Here is a 23,923-nt window from a genome sequence, read left to right on the forward strand (position 1 = left end):
ATAAAAAAAGGAACATAGTAACAACTCATAATGATATCTGAATAAAACTGTGTGTATGTACTGGTACTCGTTGATCTTTTTTACCTAAATCAGACTGTTCATAATTGCCTTTAGGTGCATACTGTAATTCACCAAGTGCTTGCTTTGTTGCAAGTGATGGACAATATTTGAGACTGTATCAAGCTATAATAGATGCCAAAAAACTTCTCTGTGAGCTATCAAATCCAGGAATTTCTGTAAGTAAAGGCCAGTAGGCTTGTTAATTACATAATTAACAGAAATCTAACATAATCTAACAGAAAGATCACAAGGGGAGGATTAAACTCCCGCCACATGCATCAAGTCTAGCTTGCCCTGTAGTTTAATAAAGTATGACTAATCTTTTTCAGGCTTGATTTATCTTGGCTCCTGAGATTTTTATGTTTTTGAGCTTTGCTTAGATCAGGCATGGGGAAATCTGTGTCCCCTTAAATGTTTCTGGAATCCAGTTCTAATCAACCCCACCTGGAATGACCAATGACCTGGGATGATGGGAGTAATCACAGAGAACCATAGGTTCCCCATCCCTGACCCAGATTTCTCAGAACAAAACTTGTTTTGCCTTAAGGAATTCACAAAAATAAAATTTCTCACTCTTTTTTAAGTAAAGCAGAAATACCTTCTCATAAAGTCCCAAGTGATTACATTACATTAAGATTCAGACAATGGTTTATGAGATATGACTGGATGTAATCTCAAAAATTGTAACTATTGACCTTTATAACTCTACAGAAATACGTTGGTGAAGTTTTTAACATCATAAGTCAACAATCCACAGCTAGACCAGGATGCATTGTAGAGTTGAATTCCATTACAGAGCTGGTAAGGCGCTTGCATTTTATGGGTGGAAACATCATTGTTTTATTTTATTCAAAAGAAATAACCTGTTTTCTAGAAATAATATGCCTCTGAAAAAATGAGCAAAATATTGTGTTTTCTCCTGTGGTTCCTAGAGTAAGGTTACCAGACGTCCCCGTTTCCCGGGGACAGTCCCTGGATTTACAAATCAGTCCCCAAACAAAATTCATTGAAGCTGAAAAGTGTCCCCGGATTCATTGAAAAAAATCTGATAACCTTATTCTAGAGGGCATTCCAAGATCTTCAGGGTTAGCTCATCCCAACAAGGCCAGGCAGGGTCTAATCATTATGATCCCATCCTGGAGAATGAGAATGGCCCTATCTGGCACTGTAAGAACAGGGTCTTGGCTGAGGAATGGGGACAAGCTTTGCAAAGATTGTATTTTTATTTATGTTGTGAGAAGGACTAACCTACCTTCCCACACCAAACTGGCCACTGCTTCCCAGCCTTGGCCCCCTCAGCTCACTTCAGCAGGAAAGTGAAGAAGGAGAACCACAGTATCCTGCCAGGGTTGCGGTGAGTTTCCCAAACATTGGCAGCTGGTCTGGGGAAAACTGGAATCTCTTTGCTCTCTCTAACTGGGTATGAGTCTACTAGCGTAGGTAGAAAAGTACTACCCCACCCTTCTCTGCCCAGAGTCAGGGGATGCTACTAACCAGTTGCCACCTCCTATAAAATTGCCTCAGACTTTATTAAAAGAAATGTGTAAAGTTACAGCAAATCAGCCTGCCACATCCCCCAGTCACTACAGAAAGTAGAATGGACACCACAGCAAGGAGATGGCTTGTCCATGCCCAAGCAAACATTTCTACATCCTTTATACACAAAGCAGAACACATCGCTTTGGCCAGGACTTCCCATCACTTCATTTGACCAGATGAGAACATAGGTGGCAAATACCCAAATCCCTTACAGATAGTTTTTCCTAACCTTAAGTTCAGCTCATCTCCTCTCTGCATCAATTGGCATTGTCGTGCTAAATAACATGCAAACCAATGAATTCCTCACACTACGTGATATTTCCCTCCTTGGGAAGAATATGCATTGATCCAGAAAAATGAATTGGTGAATAAGTTAGGTTTTTGGAAGTTTTCTCTAATGAATGAAGGAATGAATGAATGAATGAACTTTATTACAGTCACAGACCAGCATAAGAGAAACATATAAATAAAATAGCAGTTAGCATTTAAACAGATAATTGTTAAAGCAAGTAAGAACAAAGAAACAGGCATACGATAAAACATGTGAATAGAATACGAGATTAAACATGGATAATGGATGGATAAAAACTGATAATTAAAACAGATAAGAACTAAAAGACACGCAGTTAAAACAACTATAAGAGGTAAAACTTAAGGGAATACAGACTTCATTTAATCAGTGATTGGATGAGGCTTTTACACAGCCTGTGTAGTTGCAAAGAAGATGAAACACATTGAAGAGGAGGAGGTGGCAGCGATGCTGAGGGAAGCCTATTATGAGTCATCCTCTCACACTATTGGCAGCACAGCGGGAGTCAGTTTGAGACCCCTGGGTCATCTTGCTTTGTGACTCCAGACTGTGGTAGGAACTAAGTCTGTGCCAATTTTCTTTGATGGCTTCAACAGCTCATCATCTAGCAGGTTAGGGAGGCAGTATTACACCGGTGGAGGTGGAGCAGTATAGCCATTCCTGCTTTTATTCTACAGCTTATAGGGTTGGGCCACAAAGAAATAAAAGTAGGCATTATTACCACTCTTGGGGAAGGTTCCCTTCATAAGAGAATCAACAGAAGCTGCAGATTCCTCTGCTCTAGCTTCACTTCCCAGCTTCTCTAGGGACTCCTCTTCCCTGATTTTTCTATTAACCTCTCAGAGGCTAATCCACCCCTTGCCTCCTGACAATGTGTTCAGCATATTTTCAACATGTTCTATTTGAGACTATTTAATTTGGGCAGAATGTTGTATTTTAATATGCTTTTTTATTATTTAGCGTGGTGGGAAAATGCAGCTACTTCACGTTTTTCAAGAAGATTTCATTTTGAATAATCATGAAAATAGACTGTCTGAGAAAAACACCATGTTACCTGACTCTGGTAAAGCATATCTGTCTTTAGTAACTTCTCAATACAATGGCATTACGACTGTGTAACCATTTGTGAAAATATGAAATCTAAAGCAGTGATTGTATTCTAGATTATAGTAAGAAAATGGGATTCCTGTCCCATAAGCAACAGGTTATCCTAGCATACTGTTAATATTTTAGATCAGTGGTTCCCAAACTTGCCTCCCATGGGCTACTTGAAGATTGCTGAAGGTCTTGGTGGACCACTTAAAAAAATTTCTACCTGCTTTAGCTGTTGTAACGTGGTGTGCTGTTGCGGTATGGTTTTAATTGTCTTTTTATTTTAAAATTTAAGCATCTTATAGATTCTGTGGAATGATAAGTGTTCTGAAATGACTATACTAGCTTCTGTTTTTTTGACAGTTTACCTTGTATACTATTAGTTATAATTGTGTCTCCTAAAATTCATTTTTAGTCTTTGAAAACAAAATAGTTTCACAAATGTTCATGTCCACAAGGCATATCTGCCAAAGATTTCCCATGCTGGCCAACGCAGAAGGCCAAATGTTGCTAAGAGCCAAACTAAATGTCTTAATTGCCTCTAAAGCAGGGCTTCTCAAACTGGTCAATGAACTTCATTCAGGTGGTCTGTGTCTGGATTTGTGTTTGAAGAAGGGAGACAGCGCATCCACCCCATTTTTCATACTGATTGTTAATTGTATGCTATTGCTTCTTTTATTTCTTTTAGTGTATTACAATTGAGTTTTATTCTCCTCTCACTCTGCTGTGTATGTAAACCAGTTACTGTACAGGCTTCAGTCTAGAAAAGCGTAATCTGAAATTCTGAATATGTAGTCCTTTTGTTCAGAAGCTGCTATTCTACAGTGCCAAATTGCCATGGCATATATAATCATTTGTATATGTATAAAGGGACTTGTTGGATTGAGTTTGAACAGCATTCTAGTCCCATGTTTAGAGTTGCATCTAGTTCCAAGAACTCGTGCATTATTAGAAAATTACATTTTTGAATTTTTATTTTAGTGTGGCAAAAAATTTTCAACAGAGCCACATTGAAAGAAAAGACTTAAATACCTAGCTACTATTACAGTGAAAATCATCCCTCCCACATATGGGGAAAGTCCCTTTTTCACTTCTGGGAGCTTTTTTTCCTCAAAGCCAATTTGGGGTGATTGTGTGATTATAAATGGCATTTCCGTGCTCTCTGGTTTCCGTCACGGTGTCCCATTGCACCAGAAGCGGTTTAGTCATGATGGCCACATGACCCAGAAAGCTGTCTGTGGACAAATGCCAGCTCCTTCAGCCTGAAAGCAAAATGAGCGCTGCAACCCCATAGTCGCCTTTGACTGGACTTAACCATCCAGGGGTCCTTTACCTTTACCTTTACCCAGGCTTCCTCAAGCTTGACCCTCCAGATATTTTGAGACTACAATTCCCATCATCCCTGACCACTGGTCCTGCTAGCTAGGGATCATGGGAGTTGTAGGCCAAGAACATCTGAAGGGTCGAGTTTAAAGAAGCCTGCCTTTACCTAATCAGAATAGTGTTTTGGGAAGTAAAAGTGGAATCTTCCCTTCTTGTGTGCTGAGAACCTGATGAAAATCTCTCATGCTCTTGTTATTATTATTTTTAATAATGTTTTTCCTAACGACACCTTTACTGTCACATCTTGTTTGGCTCTTAGCATCACGGAAATCAGTATGACTTACTCTGAACTAAATGTGCATAGAATTGTGACCTAAGGCTCAATTTTTATTCTCTCTCATGAAATAATAAATCCCTTTGAACTGTATGGAACCAGGTGTGCCAGAGTGTCTGGCTTGTTAAATATTGTGTGTGTGTGTGTGTGTGTGTGTGTGTGTGTGTTTGGTGTATGAATGGCCACTGCTAATAAAATTAAATAGCAGGATTAACACCATATTGTTGTCCCATTACTCTGCACCCCGGTTTCTTTCTGACTTTATTGTTCTCCGCCCCCTCCAAATGTTTATATGTACTTACAACCCAGAATAACATTTCATGCATCTAATAAGCGGACTGGATTCCATGAAAGCTTGTGCCATACTAAATCTGTGTCAAAAACAGGATTCTTTAACAAGTAAAAAACTCTAGTTTTTGATACAAAGGATGGTCCTTCAAGTATATAAATTGAATGCATACATACCATAAAACAGAGGGATGAACGTTATCCAGTCAGTAGTTAACAAGTGCTCAAATTATCATCTACTAATAACTAAATCTGTCTACATTTTTGCAGGATATCAGAAAAATGGGTTTTCTGAAAAGTTCTATTTAATAGTAATTGAACATACTCAGAACTGTTCAATGTTACATATGTGGAAATTACATTTGAAGTCCATACCAGTCTCAGTAGGTAGGTTCTTTATATTTGTAATGTAAATTTTAAAGTTATAAAGCACATTTATTGATAGAATGCTTGCTTATTTTGATTATTATTGCAGTGCTGTAGTTCAATAATATTTCTGGTTCTTCTTCAAATGTGTGTGTGTGTGTGTGTGCATGGGATTTAGTTTTTCTTTTCTTTTTGTCCTTGCCTCAAAATCTTCTCAAATAAACTATCCTTTATTATAAAGTTTCTACATTGCTACTTCCCTGCTGCTTCATCACTAAGAAAATACTTGGTCATAGTATGACTTGATGCTAGTTTGGAGGAAACAAACAGTGAGCCTGGGTTCAAACAACAAAACAAAGTAGATTTTAGCTTGTCAGTGATGCAGCAGCAGCGTGGAAAGAGGAAGGGAGGCACACCAAGGGAATTCTTGGAAGATGCAAACCAGGCCAATATTAGTAAAGTAAAACAAGTCATTTTCAGTCTGTTTGTGTCTGCCTAAAAAGCAATGGGTAGAATCCAGCCATGGGTAGTATTCAGTTAAAGTTAAACATATTGCATGTGTTTGATTCTAAGGAGGCAATTAAGCACACCTCCTGTTGAAAGTAACAGTACTCAAAAGGGCTGAATCATATCCAGTGTTTGAGTGCAGCCTAATATTTTTAAAAGAGCCTTAAAAGGTGCTTCGTAGTGCTAATTTGATCAATACAAATATGGAAATTTGCATTGGTGCAAATAATCCAAAATGATTGCGTTGTGCAGAATGGTGCATTGTAGACAGCATAACATTTCCGGTACAAGAATGAATACATTACAGTTCTTAAATCAGTTCAGACTATCATGTGAGGTATGTTAGTCTTGAAACAATTTGCTGTGGGCTACCCATTTTCCTGTATCTGAAAGAAGAACTCTGTCAACAGCTCTATCTGATAATTTGGCTATTATTGCTATGTGTGGCTTTGAAAAGTCAAGTTCACTATCTCTAGGGTCTGCCTATGTAGAGCTTATGGGGATAGAATGTGACTGTTGCCCCTTGCTAATGTATTTCAGTATTAAAATATAGTATACAGACTACTAAACCGTTACATAAATAGTTGTAACAGCTTGCGGATACTTGAAGTCTTAGAGTGCCAAGGGTAGTTCATGATAGTTGCTACATGACCCCGAGCTCACAAACACGTTAAACCCATTGAAAGAAAATAGGTCAACATCAAAGCCAGGATTAGGCTAGAATTTGAATACATGGGGTATAGATTTTATTTTTATTTTATTTCTTAAAAAAAACCTGCTTTTATAATACATCTAGCTAAAATGACCACTTTCTTTAGATGAAAAAATAGACTCCAAGGCATGTGAAGCAGCATCTCAAGAAGAGCTTTACACTTCTCCAGATCAAGAGAAGCTCCAGTCTTCCTTTACTCAGAAATATCAAGCCTGCAAAGAGAACCTTCAAAGTACCAGCCAACTTACTCTTTCTTCAGAAATTGTCTATAGTCAAGAATTGAATTTACCAGAAGGAGTAGAGATCATAAGCATCAAACCATCAGCAGGTTTGTAATTTATGGGGGGGGGGGAATTGTGTGTGGGGGTTAACTTTGGATTTACAGTGGTATCTTGGTTCTCACACTTAATCTGTTCCAGGAGTCTGTTGAACTCCCGAAACCATTCAAAAACCAAGTCGCAGCTTCTGATTGGCTGCAGGAGCTTTCTGCACTCAGTTAGAAGCTGCGGAAGCCGCATCGGACAGTCGGCTTCCAAAAAACATTCGCAAACCAGAACACTCACTTCTGGGTTTGCGGTGTTTGGGATCCAGTTTGGGAGCCAAGCCGTTCAAGTGCCACGGTACCACTCTATTTGTACTTCCTGATTTTGGGGGGCGGGGGCTGTCAGTTTGGAATTCTGTATTTTTCTTGTTATACTTTATTTAAACTTGTTGATCATTTAATGCTGGTCACCTCTAGGAGATTTACAGCATTTAAAAAAATATATTTATCTGATATCCTGAGGGTTTCTTTCTTCCTAATTTCAGGTCACCTGAGTTCTTCTTCCATTTATCCTGTATGTCGTGCACCTTATCTTCTGGCAACTTTATGCTCAGATGGTAAGGTTAGGTTTTGGAGGTGCAGATTAGCAGTGGAATCAGGTGTGACTTCTGTAGCAGAGAGTATTATGAACAGTGGCATGTATATATGGGAAGAATGGCCATTACTAATAGAAGATGGACTTCTTAGCAGTAGTGCTCTTTTTGTGCCAGGCCAAGCTCTGGAAATCAGCTGTGCACATACAAATCGCTTAGCTGTGGCATATAAGCGAACACCAACTGTAAACAGTCGTTCATCTCAAGACTTTTTGGTGACGGTTGGAATTTTTGAATGCGAATCTACCGGAGGCTCTTGTTGGATCTTGGAACAAACGCTTCACTTAGATGAGCTAAACCCAACATTGGACTCTTTGGGTGTTGACATCAGTTCAGTGATAGATGGAAATGAGAATTTAATACCTAGAACAAATCATATGGTTCACTTAGACTGGATGTCTAGAGAAGACGGCTCGCATATCCTAACAGTAGGCATTGGGGCAAAGCTGTATATGTTTGGTCAGCTGTCTGGGAAGATGCAAGAACAAAGTGGTAAGGAGATGCTCGTACTGCCTGTGTGGGAAAATGCTAAAACGTCATGCTCTTCTAGATTTATATTGCTAAGATGTGTGGATTTAGTTTCATCAGTAGAAGGTTCACCGCCTTTACCTGTTTCTTTATCTTGGGTTCGTGATGGCATCCTCGTAGTTGGGATGGATTGTGAAATGCATGTTTATTCTCAGTGGCAGCCCCCTACAAAGCAAGAACCAGTTACTCTAGACTCTTACAGTGGGAGTACACCATCCATAATAAGCTTAATGAAACAAAGTCAGTCATCTGGTGGCCACCCACCCAAGAGGACCTTGACCAGATCCATGACAAGTCTCGCTCAGAAACTGAGTGGGAAACGAACTGTATATGATCTGTCCCTGGAGATGGAAGATTCTGGCCTCTTTGAAGCAGCTCATACATTATGTCCTACTTTACCTCAGTACCATCCTCTGCAGCTTTTGGAACTCATGGATCTAGGGAAAGTGCGTAGAGCAAAAGCCATCCTCTCTCATCTTGTGAAATGCATTGCTGGAGAAGTTATTGCCATCGACGATCCTGAGCATGAAAAGCGGTACCGTTCTCTCTCAATCTGTGCCAGTGGGAGCAGTACGCGGGACCCCATGACATTTAGCAAATGTACTATTACAGACTATACAGAAATAGACTCTGTTCCACCACTACCTTTATATGCATTGCTTGCTGCAGATGAGGACTGCTCATATACATCATGTACAGAGAAATCTAATAACCAAAGAACCCTTAAGAAGCAAGAGGGGGCAGATGAAAACTATGACGATCTCTTTCAGAATTCCAATCTACATACGGATGATCTCACTATGTTTGAAGTAGATGAAGAAGATAAAAAGCCAAAGGTTATTGATCTTTCTCAGTACAGTCCAACTTACTTTGGACCAGAGCATGCTCAAGTTCTTTCACGGCACTTGCTTCACGCTAGCTTACCCGGTCTCACCAGGATGGAGCAGATGTCTTTGATGGCCTTGGTCGATACAATTGCCATTACCAGCACTGATATAGGAGAAAGCAGAGACAAAAGCAAGGGTGAGTTTTCTCATGATTTGTTTAAATGAGATATTTACCTTCTCAAAACTGTTCCAGAATTTCTATGTACAGTATGCTTGTTTAGATACTCATCTGATGTGCTATATACTTAAAGTCCATAGTTAAACCAAGCTTTAGAAATTGAATGATATCCATTTGTCAGGGGAACAGACACCACTTGCAGAATGGAGTCCTCCTCTCCCTCTGTGCCCCAGAAAAACTGCTTGTGGCGAGAAGGTTGAGGACCCAGAGCAGATTTTGGGACACGTGAACAGAGGCTGCAGGGGGCAGAGAAGAAGGGGACATTCTGTTGTGAGAATTGTGATTGTGTGTTGTTGGATGTGGCTCTTAGGCTAAAAACCTTTGAATACTTGGAATACCTGGAATACAGTGGAATTTGCTTCTGAGTTAACATGCTTAGATTGCACTTTGAAATACAAAGGCCAATATTTTTATAATCCATTAGCTAGTGTTGCTAATAGTCACAGAATGTATCTGTTTATTATGAAAGGGTTTGGAAGTCTATGAAATCTGAGGGACCAAAGTAGGTGAAACTTAATTCCGCAGGCATACAATAGAAAGGATTTAATTGGATTGGTTTTGAAGGATACAGTGGTTTAGCATCATACTGGGATATAGTTCAACTATGGCAGCCCATGTAGGCTTCAGCGCTTTAGGAACCTTTTATACTTAGTTTATATTTGTCAGGTCTTACACATGGTTAGTTGATTGGTTTCAGAAGTTGCCTGCCACTGAAACACTTGCTTAGGCATATAACATGAAAGCTGCTCTCTGAGAATCAAAGAGCTCTGTGAATGAAATAGAGCAGTTACAGCTTTTGATTTAGTGGTAGGTACTTAGAAATGAGGGAGAGAGTCATTCTAAGCTACCCAATGTTGTATCTGGACTGTATTATTTTGCAAATGTCCAACATTCATCTCCTTTGTATCCAGACTATATTCCTTCTGAATGTAATATGTAACACAATTGTGCACTGAAAAATACCACAATATAATTATGCAGGACTTCAGCTATACTTATTGCCTGTGAGCAAATTAATGAACACTATAATTGTCTACAATATTAATTTAGTTTTTGATTGCTAGTAAATCAGTTTTTACTGCACACTGGTTTCCTGACATTATAAAATTGTCGAACCATGTGCTCCTAATGCGATTTAAATTATGTGAAACAAGATGATGGGTGGAATGAATATCTACATTTTCCATGAAGAATTAAATTATATACACTGAACATTTAATCATAGGAGGAGAAACACTTGATGAATGTGGTTTAAAGTTTCTTTTGGCTGTACGTCTTCACTCTTTTATGACAACTTCGCTGCCACCTGCTCACAGAGCCCAGCTCCTTCACCAAGGTAATGGTTTTCACTCTGCCTATAGTATCAATTTTACATTATGTCGGGGAACATTTTTAGAAACAATTGATTTTTGAGGAAATGTTAGCCTTCGGGAGCTCTGTCTTTGTGCTGATGTAGGCTTTCATAGTTCTCCACTGAGCAACTGGATTTCCTTTGTATGACTGCACAACTAGGGCTGCCTGGACAATTGCTGTTTTGGCTTGGTTTGGGGCTCTTCATGTAATACAGGTATATGGAACCTCAGACCCAGGGACCAGATGTGGCTCTCAAGGCCTCTCGGTTAGCCTCTAGGATTCTCCCCAAGTCATCTACCCTCTTCACTTCACATCCCCTCACTGGCATGACTGCTTCATGCTTTTGCCTGACTGGAATGTGTCATTTAACTCTTAATAATGCCTCTTGTTTTCCTGAATGGAGCGATGTGGTCTGATTTGTAGGCTATATTCTGGCTACCCCAAAGTAAGACTGTGGCCTTCAGACTGAAAAAAAGTTTTCCCACCCCTGATGTAAGGCTTATGGGGGCTTCATAGAGATTGGCATAATTCTGTGTTCAATTTAACAGACAAATGCCCACGTAACATATTTAGACTGGTAAATCTAATGTGCCTATTTGCGAAAAGCCAAATTATGTGATGTGGATCCCTTGGATGTTGTCCTAAGATCTCCAAAGTCTCCTGAAACGATGATTACAAGAAACAAAAAAATAAGCATTTAGCATGATAGCATGTTATAAATTATACACCTGTAACAATATAATCTCTTTGAACAATTTAGGCTTATCTTCTAGTCATTTTGCCTGGGCGTTTCATTCAGTAGCAGGAGAAGAACTGCTAAACATGCTTCCTGCAATGCAAAAAGGTGATCCAACATGGTCAGAGCTCAGAGCTATGGGTGTAGGATGGTGGGTTCGAAATACCCATAGCTTACGGAGATGCATTGAGAAGGTAAATACTTTGATAGCATGTTGCTTTATGATTTTGGAATGTTCTTAAGCAAAAACAGTGTTTTCAGCATGGGTAACTAAAACTAAAATGTGTACTTGCTTTATATTTTACTTTTTTAATAGGAAAAAGATAAGTAGATAAGAAAAGAAATATAAAAAGCAAATGAACCAATTTAGACAAAGGGAAAGGAAGCTTAGTCCTGCAGTCATTGATAGTCTGAGAGGAGAAGGTGGCATGTAGCCAATGGAAAGGATCTTTCACACTCAGCCTTTTCTGCTAAATCAGGGGTGAGGAACTGGATCCAGCCAGTGAGCTAGATCCATGATTTTCAACAGGTGGACAGGGCCACTCACCTTTCTATCACTGGGCATCATCTGATTCACCTTTAAAGGTGATTCAATTGTAAGAACACTCATAAGCGTTCGCCGATTCATTCTTTTTTTTCTTTTTTTTTTTTTGAAGCCCCTGCTTAATTTAAAGCTGGGACTGCAGCGGAAGAAAATATATTTTCAACTGCATTTTAAGCCCAGACCAAAGATCTCTGCCTGCGTTTGACACTGAATTTAAATTGATGGCACTTCATTATGTAATGGTTGTATTTGGAAGGCCCCACATGTATGTTCACATCCTGCAAGTGAAAGACCAGGAGAAGGCCCTGAGTTTAACTTCTCCCTTTTTTAAAAAGGGTTTCTTCTTCTTCTAATGTGAAGGGAGATTCCGTAGTCAAGCAAACACTGGTTTTCCTAGTTCAATCATTCCACACAGTGAAGGGAGTGGGGAGCCAAGTATGAGAATCTAAGCCTGTTCCTGATCTCTCTTCCTGGATTTTGAGGATGCATGAGGGGAGGGGTGCAAGGCAAAGTCCCATTGCACAAACTGAAGTCCATTCTGTTCACACATGGACAATGTTGGCTACAAACCATTAATTCTCATTTATCATATGCATTGTACCACGTGTTTTCAGGTTGCTTTTTTGTTGTTGCAAGACATCATTGTAGGAATTTATTTTAATTCATTTCAATAAGTCATTCAGCTCATACTATGTCCCTTGAAAAACCACCAGTGTCCTTCAAGTTTAATCTAAATATAAGATGAAGATTATTAAAACCATTGTTTTTAGAGTCGCCTGGCCTTGAGCCATTTACAATAAGCAGAAGTTTATTTTGCTGATGATTATGGTGACTACAAAGTGCACTCTGTAAGGTGCTCAAACTCAGGATGAATGGGAGAAATGTGCTGTGAGGAAGGCACATTTGGCAAACCCTCACCATGATCAACTCCCACCCGGAAACCTTTGTCCCCACTGTGGAAGGATGTGTGGATCCAGAATTGGCCTCCACAGTCACTTACAGACTCACTGTTAAGACCGTGTTCATGGCTATGAGTGATTGCCAGAGAAGAAAAAGAAGACTTATAACAATGAGCAGCACTGACATAAATGTTTTTTCCTTGACTCAAATATTATTGTTCAATATTGCTTGCAGTCATCTAGATAGAAATGTATGAAATCTGTAATGCTTAGGTACACCATTATCTTTGCAGGTCGCTAAAGCAGCCTTTCAAAGAAACAATGACCCTTTAGATGCGGCCATTTTTTACCTTGCAATGAAAAAGAAGGCTGTGATTTGGGGATTATACAGGTACAGATTTATAACTCAATTTAATTCAGTACATGTGGATAATTAGCTTGGTTACTTTTTTTACTATCAGTTTTTGAAGCTTCTGTGATTTCCAGTAGCTGTTCATTATTGATGTCATAGCACACCTGTTCTGCCAGTAGCATTACAAATACCAACTTGTAAGCGGGAGTCAAAAAAACTCAGGTGCCTGAAATAAAACATTAAATATTATGGCCCCAAACATGAAGTATGTTTTGTAGTCCCACTTACAAAGACATTCAGGAGGGTGTAGTTCTATCTAACCTTAAGTTGGCGGCATAGGACCTTTATTTAACAAGCCTTTTCTGGACCCTGGTACGTTGGATAAGTTTTGACCAGTCATACTGGAGGTGTTAGATTCCTTTTAGCACCTTTGCCATTCATACACGGTCTACTTCAGGAATCTGTTCTGTCTCCCATGTTGTTCAACATCTCTTTGTGTAACTACTGAGAGAAGTCTTTTGAGGATTTTGCATGCAAATGACGTGCAGCTCTGTTACTCTTTTTCATCTTTTACCAAGAAAGCTGTTGGGGTTCTAGCTGGTAGCTCTGAATTGTACATCTTGTTCATCACTACTAAAGGACCAAAGCCTGGAGCAAGTTTAAAACAACAACAACAAAACACTTAGGGCTGGGACTATCATAAAAATAGAGGAGAGACAGACAAAATGTAAGAATATAAATGGCTCTTCTTTAAACAACAGCAACTCAGAAAAATGGACTCTTCAGAAAAATGGGGAACACAGGGATTACTTAAAATACAGTACAGTGGTACCTCAGGTTACATACGCTTCAGGTTACATACGCTTCAGGTTACATACTCCGCTAACCCAGAAATAGTGCTTCAGGTTAAGAACTTTGCTTCAGGTTGAGAACAGAAATCGTGCTCCGGCGGCAGCAGGAGGCCCCATTAGCTAAAGTGGTGCTTCAGGTTAAGAACAGTTTCAGGTTGAGAACGGACCTCCGGAACGAATTAAGTACTTAACCTGAGGTACTACTGTACTGATAAACTGAGTTAGATCACACCAGGGTCAGGAGGGGACTAGAAAGACTCACACTGAGGAGAAACATATAGACCACAGTTGCAACTCAGAAACAAAAACAGGAATGATAGACAACGACTAATGGTACAAAGTAACAGACAAGCAAATGTTGAAAACTAATTGCACACACTGCAGTATACCGGCTTGAGCCATAGAAGACCCGACAGAGAGTACACTCATCATCTGTAGTTTCAGACTGAGTAAAATCCAGAAACTTGGGTATTTTGAAGCAAAATAGTGTTCCTTTCTTCATCCTCTAGGTGAGCTTGAGACCCACAAGAAAACATATTTGCATGCACATAGAAATACAGTACCTTGCAGATAAGACCGATGGTCCTGTCTTTTCCTAATGTATAGAAATTTTCAGAAGCAAGTTGAATTGCTGTTTGAACTTTGAGTAGGGTCTACCCTGTGATATTTGGATAATATTCTTACCAGTATTTTCCCCCCAGGATGCTCCTGAACCAATCACTTACTTATTAGAATACATTCTGATTTAATCATGTGTATTAAATATTTGCATTTTCAGATCTCTAAACGACACTAAGATGACGCAGTTCTTTGGACACAATTTTGCTGAAGACAGATGGCGTAAAGCTGCATTAAAGAATGCCTTTTCACTGCTAGGCAAACAACGCTTTGAACATTCTGCAGCGTTTTTCTTGTTGGCTGGTCACCTAAAAGATGCCGTTGAGGTAAGTAGGATGAAACTACCTTTTGAGACTAGTGATAAATATTTAGAACAGGGGCTATAACTATTGCCATAATTAAGTAATTTGCTGTTATAGAAAAATATGAAGCTTGAATTCTTAAAAGAAAAATGTCATTTGCTTGGCTTACTATGGTTAAAGATTTCAAATGCCTCTGTACTTGGAATCAAAGAAGGGACTGTGACATCATCTCCAACGCACTTATGATTTTTTTCTTTAACCCAGTGTTCTACTCAGTTAAAATGTGCATATTGATATTCATGATTTCAAGTTAGTGACATTGTACTGCTTAAAAAAACAACCTATTTCAAGGACTTAGCTACTACTGGCATTAAGGTACTGGGTCTAGGATTGTCTTTTTCTTTGACTTTCTTTTGTGTGTATAACTTTGACACTTTGTATTTACTGTTCTCTGGTAATCAATGTACATTTGTAATAAATATTGATTACATTTAGGTTTAGTGGGCACTCCCCACTCTTCCACCAGTAAGAATATTAAAAGCACCCCGTTCGATTTTCAACAAACTGCAGTTGGTCATTTCATAGTTGCCTGAACAAGCCATTTTCAGGCTCTGGTTTCTGATTCTGGCTTTTGGAGATAAGCCATAATTCAACTAATTGCAGTTCCAAATTCAGACAAAACAATAAACTGCAGTTAATTGAAAATGGAAGCTGTAAGTAAGAACAGTATTTATTGGGGGGGGGGAGCTTCATAAGCCAGCTTTGCTTTTAATTAACTTGTTGGGTATTAGGCTGAATACTTTTCTGACATTACTACAAAATATCAGCAGGTAGATTGTTTAGAAAGCTGTCCAAATAATGAGCTGTAATCCAACATTTGTTTTCCATTTACATATTAAGTTTCTTAAAACAAAACCCAGTGGAGATACAAATTGACAGAAACAATTTTTAAAAGTAATCCTATGTTTGTTTCAAAAAGGTCTGCCTAGAGAAACTAAATGATATTCAATTGGCTCTTATAATAGCAAGACTTTATGAGCCAGAGTTTGAAGTATCTGGGACTTACAAATCAGTTCTACAGAAGAGAATTCTGGGAAGCAGACATCATACTAAAGAGAGTCCATCAAGCACACATGCTGATCCTTTTCTTCGGAGTATGGCTTATTGGATTTTGGAGGATTATAGCCATGCTCTTGATACTCTTATAAGCCAACCCATTTTGGATGAGGAAGGTAAGCTGGGACGTTTTATATATGCTCTTCGTTAGGAAACATATAAAGAATCTATCATCTGAAGAAAATACCTTTTGAGTTTATCTCAGTAAAAGACAGCAAAGAATTGCTATTCTGGTTCAGACTGGTAGTCCAGATGGACATTGTTCAGAACAGTGAACAAACATTTAGCTACATAAGAAATGAATCTCTCAACAAAGGGGAAAGTGGGCAGGGTCAGAAAGAAAATCTGTCACAGTCTCATTCTAGTTACAAAATGGGAGCTTTGAGTGATCATTACAGTGCTGATTCTCAGGTATGTTACTATGTATTTGAAAAACTTTACTTTGATATGATCATATCATTTGAAGAATATCTGTAGACATCTGCTATTTACTTTTTCTCTTCGACATGAACTTCTTTCTTCTGTAGAAACAATAATTTTTCAGAAATACAAGTCTGTTCACATGGTCACACTGGAGGATATGAGAAGAGAGCAAGAGTACATGAGTACAAAGTGCATGAATCCAACTTTCTTACACATAAAGATAAACCAATTGTTTATTGTTTGAAATGGAGACAATACTGAGCTAAATGAATTCATGATGTGATTCTTTTTATAAGGCAGATACAAATATAATTTTCTTACATGTTTTGAATATAAACCTCTTGGGGAGTCCTACTACACATTATAAACATAGTGGTGGGATAATATTACAAAAATTGTAGTTCCAGGGGATTTATTGTATTAAAACTGGAAATGGTTGGTTCTTGTTTTTTTATGAAATAAATAAATCATTAACAGTAATCTCTGATGCATTGTCTTTACAGATGAAGGCAATGTGTCAAGATGTAACCCTTCAGTGTTCAATTTTTATAATTACCTAAGGACACACCCTCTCTTGTTGAGACGCCATTTTGGGTCTTCTGATTTATCTTCCACAAGGATTTGTGTAACAGGAGAAAATGGACTGGCAGATGAAATCAATTTAAGGGAAAGAAGATTATTTTTTACAACTGCATATGCTCACTTAAAAGCTGGCTGTCCCATGCTGGCTTTGGAAGTGTTATCGAAGATGCCCAAAGTGGTAAAAAAGTCAAAGCCTTTAGGAAGAACATCTAGCTTAATGGACACTAGTAAAGGCTGCTCACCCTCTTCTCCAGGACCACTGGAATCAAAGGATAACAAACCTTTCAGCATTGACTGGTCACAACCTATTGTCAATGGTCTGGAATCATCTTCAGATGGGTCATCAGGTAAACATTCACATTCTGCTCTTTCATTCGACTGGAGTCAACCGAGCACAGTTTTCCAGGATGAGCCTTTTGAGCTGAAATGGGACAGTGACAAAGATGATGAAAGTGAAGATTGTATTGTAATGAAACCTTTGCAGAAGGAAATGAGTGAGAAACCAAATGAAGTTAGTTCTAGCTATACAGAAACCTACAGTTCAGGAGCTGAAAATGAGGTTTTCACTTCATCAGAAGACATCATTTCTGCACAGTTGAAATTTAGGGCATGCTTGAAGATCCTTACAGTGGAGCTTCGTACATTATCTACTGGCTATGAAGTAGATGGTGGAAAATTAAGATACCAGCTGTATCACTGGCTTGAAAGAGAAGTGGTAGCTCTTCAGAAAACCTGTGACTATAGTGTTGAAACAGAAGATGTTCAGCCAGGAATTAGCCCAGTAATGGATGAACCTTCATCAAATGAAATGACCGAAGAACTATCAGACACACAGCAAAATACACAGCAGAGAGAATACCTTCAGAGAAGACAGTGGCTTGTAAAATATCAATCACTTTTGCGAATGTTTCTAAGTTACTGTATCCTTCATGGATCTCATGGTGGAGGCTTGGCATCTGTACGTATGGAACTGATTTTACTGCTTCAAGAATCTCAGCAGGTATGGAGTTTTCTCCTTGTAGTATAGATGTAGTATTAAAATATGAATAGTTAAGAGGAAAAGTATATTATTGGCAAAATATAATTATAGTGTCCATTAATGTATTTTTGGTTCAGTATATAAAGAGATCTCTATAATTTCTTCAAATAACACATGTCTAAATAGTTTTGCATCTACACATAAGTATTTAACTATCATATCTAGTATCCTCACAGCTCTTTAAGGATGGGGAGGCAGAACCTTCTCAGGATTGGCTTTGCAAGCCAAATTTGATCCACCTGCCAAATGTATTAGTTTGCATGTCTCCCCCTTCCCATTTTACATTCCCAATCTCAGAATATTAACAGGGGGGTATGGGGAGACTTGCACAGGCTTTAAGAAAGCCCCCATGCTCCCATTTCAGCCTGAAATAGTAGCATGGGGACTCTATTAAAAGCCCTTTCCAAAAACGCTTTTTGAAAGCTTCTCCTTTAAGTGAAGGGGGCAGCTGCATAAAACTGCCCTTTTGGGAAGCGCTTTAAGGCAGTCCCCACACTCCTGTTGCAGCTGACACGGGAACATGAGGGGTGCCTTACATTACATCACAAAAGTGCTGTTTGAAGCAGCTCACACACTTGTCCAGGTGGGTGGTAACTGGGGAGAGGGGAGGGGAAACTTCTTTTCTCCCCACTGCTGCCCACCTAATTCCAGAAGTACATGAACTGCTTTAAGAAGCATTTTTGAGAAGCACTGTAATCCCTGTTTATCAGCTAATAAGTGGAGATTAAAATCTTGCCTTGGCTGTACAATCCTGTTCCCTGCTGAGCAGAAGCAGAAAGTATCCGTTTATCTGGTGGTGTTAGCTGCTGGGTGGGTGAGCATGATTTGAGGGAAATGGTCAGCAAGCAAAATTGGACCCCCTGACAGGCAAAGATTGGCCTGCGGGTTGGAGATGCCTCACCCTTTTTAGGATAAAGACAGGAGCGGTTTGTCATGTTGAAGCTTACTGAATTATAAGTGAGCTTGTGTGTCATGTGACATTTCCCATTGTTGCAACATACGGCTGACCTCCATGCCACATGCCACAATAATCAACTCATTTTCTCATTTCAGACATGCTTTTTCTGTTTATTGCACTGTCACTTTGTTTACAAAGTAGACAAATACAAGCAACAGTTTATTCTAACTTTACTGGGCTAGTGCCTTCAGGTTGCTGAACTAGTTTGGCAATCTTTCTGCTGCATCTTCACCTTCCCACTGTTGTGTATGTTGTGTATGCATTGAGTAGCTCCAAGAGCACAAATTTCTCCTCTACGCTACTTCCATCTGCAATACTAGATGGTCAGCCATTAATTTTTTTTTGGGGGGGGGCAACATTTTTCAATATGGATCTGCACAACAGCAAAGCAGGAATAACTTCAGTTTTGTGCAAAAGTAGACCCCTCTGGTTAATAAAGCATGCTGTTGGAAGTACCATTATATCACACATGTATTATATCCATGCATATGGACTGAACTATAAAAATCACAGATTCTATGGGGGGGGGGATCCTGTGATTTCTAAAGGATCTATTCTCATTCACCCCTTTCAAATTCCTCCTTTGAGGAAAATAAGGCTTGGAATGTCAGTTTCACCTCCCATCTCTCATTCCCCTTCCTCAAAAAACTAGTCTGAAGTCGACAGTTCAATCCTCTACATGTCTACTCACAAGTCAGACCCATTGATTTCAGTTGGACTTACTCTCAGATAGATGAATTGTAATCTTAAACAGTGACATGGAGGACTACCTTAGCAAAAAGATAAAAAAAATACAACAAGGGAGAAGCTAAGGCAGTCACAGCAAAATTGCATAATTGAAGGACATTAAATGGTAAAGGGAGATAAACCACCAAAAAGAGACAACAGTGAATCTACTCCCAAAATACTCTGGGCAGGTAACCATTGGCAAAGGTGCTCTTATATGAGAGAGAAAATGGTTCTGAAACTGCCACTCACTCCTGCACCTCCCTCTGTATACATCACCACGTGGCACAGAATTTCACAAGAGAAACATGCTTCATGCAACATTCATTGCTGCGTGTGGACACAAACTGGCAATTTAGCTTAACACAATTACTGGTGTTGCAATGCCTAAAACTTAATAGGGGCCAGCTTGAGGCAGAGTTTCCTGCAACCAGATCTAGAGAGAGCCCTCCAATCTCAGGTCTCAGTAGTCATTTGTTGGACCTGGGGCTTAAATCGAAACTTCGGGATGCAGCAGGTGAAAGTTTTGCTGATTGGACATGGATCATAAATTAGTCTGGTCAATTCAGAAACCTTATGCTCCCTGCCCAATCACAAGGCCCCTTTCGAAACATCACTTATTCAAAAGGGCAAGTAATTTGCCAGGCTGGTCACCAGCTTATATAGTAACATACTGGATTCCTGTTTAGCTTTGAGTAATGTTTTGAGAGGGAAGAGGCAAACCATTAACGTTATCACTTCAAGTGTGTATATGTATCATCAGCAGGAATTCCGTAAGAAGGAAGCAATCACTGTTAATAACCTATGCTAGTATTTCCAGAATTCAGCTATTAAAATATGCTTTCCATTATTCTCCCCACCCCCACCCCCAAGGAACTGTTGCTTCATTCGCCTACTAATACCGTATCTGAGCAGAGTTCAATACCGCTTCTGTTTGCCTGTACTGCAAGTGCCAAAACCGTGGTGGCCAATCCTTTGCTGCATCTTAGTAACCTGACTCATGACATACTACATGCTATAGTAAACCTTCATGCACCTCCCAGTCCAGATGTACAAAATAATAAGGCAAGTATGATTACAAGTAACTTTCTTTTTTGTCTTTGAATAAGTCTTTTTTTAACAATTGAAAATATGGTGGGATTCGACTAAGCGAAACAGGGTCCACTTGCACAACAGAACCTTCTTCTGTTTATGCATACTGCACTAAATGCTACGTTGCATTTCACCCATTTATATCTACGCACATGTATTCCCTGGCACAAAAGTCTGCCCTTGGAATTGCTTTAATTAAGACCACCTTGGTGCAAGTGTGTTTTGTTCATTTTTAAATAGATGCTGGCACATTATGTCATGTGACATACTGTGTTTGACTTGATAATTTGTTTCTGGAAATGAGAGGTTCCAGCATTACATAAACAACAATTCTTGCCTGATGTGTAATGTGTCCTCTAAAACTTTCTTCCAGATCCATGTAATGCATACGTTAGCTGCATCTCTGTCAGCTTGCATATACCAGTCTCTCTGTGGTGGCCACAGCTACAGGTAATGATCTTTAAAATAAATGAATGTGAGCTTTGATGCTCAGCAAGAGAAATAATTCCCTATTTGCAGTCCTACTTAAGGTATAAAAATACACAAAACTTTCCCCCCAGCTTCTGCCTCTGTGTGTATTCTATGATAAAGGGTTATGTTCTGTGGTCTTCTGAAGTATTAGATGTAAATGGACAAACTTAATTACATCTCTTATTTAACTATAGCTACTTATGGTAAGATAATCATTCGGTCCTTTTTACTATTCATACCTTCTGGAGATGTAAGTTACAGACCCCAGATTCCACCCTTTTTTATTCTTTGCTTATGACTCTGTAACCATGTGGGTAGTAGGGGCAGAGTGGTATAACAATCTTTGATTAAACCAGCAGACAAAGTTTGTGCATAACTACAAACTACAGTGTAAAATAAGATTCACAAACCAACTTCAAACCATGGTGTACGATCCTGGTTTGCTTACCCCAAACCATGATAGCGATCCTGGTTGAGTTTGGTGGAAAAGGAAATTAGACTTAAGCAAAACAAACTATAGTTTAGCATTATATGAACCGGGTTTGTAGGTTGAAAGACACTCTAAAACAGGCATAGGCAAACTCGGCCCTCCAGATGTTTTGGGACTACAATTCCCATCATCCCTGACCACTGGTCCTGTTAGCTAGGGATCATGGGAGTTGTAGTCCCAAGTCTGCCTATGCCTGCTCTAAAAGAATAAAAGAAGTGCCATGATTAATAGAAATAGTAGCTTAATTTAATTTAATTTTAACTTTTCTTTTTTAATAGCTCATTACAAGCAAACCAATTCACTGGAACGGTTTACCAAACACTGCTGCTTTCTCACCGGCATTCCTTAAGGACAGCAAGCTTAGATGAAACAGTAACTCCCAATACTGCACCATCTCAGTGGCCAGGTAGTAATGATTTGATTTTATTCGTCTTATCTAGCTTTCTTGACAATAATCAGTGCTGTTCCTTTTTTTGGTTTATTTAAACAATATACACTGTATAATATAGGGACGCGGGTAGCGCTGTGGGTAAAACCTCAGCGCCTAGGACTTGCCGATCGCATGGTCGGCGGTTCGAATCCCCGCGGCGGGGTGCACTCCCGTCGTTTGGTCCCAGCGCCTGCCAACCTAGCAGTTCGAAAGCACCCCCGGGTGCAAGTAGATAAATAGGGACCGCTTACTAGCGGGAAGGTAAACGGCGTTCCGTGTGCTGCGCTGGCTCGCCAGATGTAGCTTGTCATGCTGGCCACGTGACCCGGAAGTGTCTGCGGACGGCGCTGGCTCCCGGCCTATAGAGTGAGATGAGCGCACAACCCTAGAGTCTGGCAAGACTGGCCCGTACAGGCAGGGGTACCTTTACCTTTATACTGTAAATTTCAATTGTCTCTGAAAGGTCTTCAAGAAAAACAGAGAAAGGGTCAAAATCAGTTAAAACTACAAAATTGGATGTCAGTTGAAATGCCTACTGGAAGAAAAACATACTTCAGTTGGTGCCAGAATGTGAACAGGAGGAAGCCTCTTCCCTAAAATTGGGGGTACAGGACTTAAACACAAACAGCTCCTGATGGATACAAGACTTATATCTGAGCCATGGGGAACCACTTTTAGTGACTCCCGCAAATACCTTCGGGCAGGAAAATAAGGGATTAGGTGGTCTTTGATGTAACCTGGGCCCAAGTTGTTAAGGGCCTTGTAAATTAATACAGGAATCTTGAACTTGACTCAGTAGCATATGAATAGCCAATACAAGCATTTGCCGGAGTTATGTGCTGGTGATTATCTGTCCCCATCAACAATCTAGCTGTAGTGTTTTGCATTAACTGGAGCCTCCACAGCAGACCCAAGGATGCATTGCATTAATCGAGCCTTGAGGTGGTACTATGGCATGAATTACCAAGGCCAGACTAGCCCTATCTAAAAACTGCCATAGTTGATGTACCAGCGGGAGCTGGTAAAAGTCACTGCTAGCCACTGAGGGTAACTGAGCTTCCAAGAACACCCCAAAACTCTGATTCTGTTAAGTGCATTCTGGGGAACAGGCCTATTCCTGAGGATGCATTGATGTAGTTTCAGTTCAAAAAACTCCATTTTATACTCAGTTGGTTTGGGTGGGTTGCAGCAATTACTGCACAAATAACGAATAAACACCCTAAATAGCTCACAGTAAGTTTACGATTGTCTCTGGGGAGAATTGTTTTGTGTTTTTGTGTGTGTTTAAAAACTAGGGAATGCTTATTCTCTTTCTAGGTATAATGGCTTTAATCCAGTTATTAAATCATACCGGAGAAGAAGCGCAATCTGGGATCACAGTTTTGCTCTGTGAAATTTTGACAGCAGTCTACCTTAGCCTCTTCATCCATGGTCTCGCCACCCATTCCAGCAATGAGCTGTACAGAATTGTGGCCCATCCTCTTAATGACAAAATGTGGTTTGCTGTCTTTGGTGGAGGAGCAAAGATTCCAAAGAAAGGCCAGGTGCAACAAGCATCAAAGATGGGTTAGTTCGCTCTTTGTTTTCTTTACCTATAAAACTTTGGTGAACTCTGTTCTTTCCTGTTCCTGCTGCATAAACTGGCCAGGCTGTCTGGCACTGTCTTTCCTCATATCTGCTATAGTTAAATTAAGTAAATAACTGCATTAAGGCTGCAATCCTATGTAGTTCTTACATGGAAGTAGCTGAGCTTGGTTCTAAAGTAAACGTACACTGGTTTGTGCTGTAAACACTTCTAATGTAACTGAAATAGCCATTTCATACCTTACATGTGAAATTAATCAAACAGTTCTAGGTGTTCCAGTATTTGATAGTCTAAAACTAATTTTCTGTGCAGCCTAT

General features: G+C 39.5%; 1 protein-coding gene across 5 annotated transcripts in view; it reads left to right on the forward strand.

The window, feature by feature from the left end:
• DMXL1 (Dmx like 1) overlaps positions 1-23,923 on the forward strand; it is a 70,005-nt gene that overhangs the window by 23,679 nt on the left and 22,403 nt on the right. For all 5 annotated transcript variants that reach the window (XM_083576438.1, XM_083576439.1, XM_083576440.1 and 2 more), the window contains exons 13-28: positions 115-236; positions 772-861; positions 2,870-2,972; positions 5,217-5,333; positions 6,638-6,859; positions 7,339-8,997; positions 10,265-10,375; positions 11,153-11,322; positions 12,865-12,962; positions 14,553-14,718; positions 15,674-15,926; positions 16,737-17,815; positions 20,412-20,603; positions 21,004-21,080; positions 21,870-21,997; positions 23,339-23,587. In XM_083576438.1, the coding sequence (XP_083432564.1) occupies positions 115-236; positions 772-861; positions 2,870-2,972; positions 5,217-5,333; positions 6,638-6,859; positions 7,339-8,997; positions 10,265-10,375; positions 11,153-11,322; positions 12,865-12,962; positions 14,553-14,718; positions 15,674-15,926; positions 16,737-17,815; positions 20,412-20,603; positions 21,004-21,080; positions 21,870-21,997; positions 23,339-23,587 (4,836 nt within the window). The remainder of the gene's footprint in view (positions 1-114; positions 237-771; positions 862-2,869; positions 2,973-5,216; positions 5,334-6,637; positions 6,860-7,338; positions 8,998-10,264; positions 10,376-11,152; positions 11,323-12,864; positions 12,963-14,552; positions 14,719-15,673; positions 15,927-16,736; positions 17,816-20,411; positions 20,604-21,003; positions 21,081-21,869; positions 21,998-23,338; positions 23,588-23,923) is intronic.

Source organism: Podarcis filfolensis (genome assembly GCF_964270895.1).
Source record: "Podarcis filfolensis genome assembly, chromosome: 11".
In the NCBI taxonomy this organism is placed as follows: Eukaryota; Metazoa; Chordata; class Lepidosauria; order Squamata; family Lacertidae; genus Podarcis; species Podarcis filfolensis.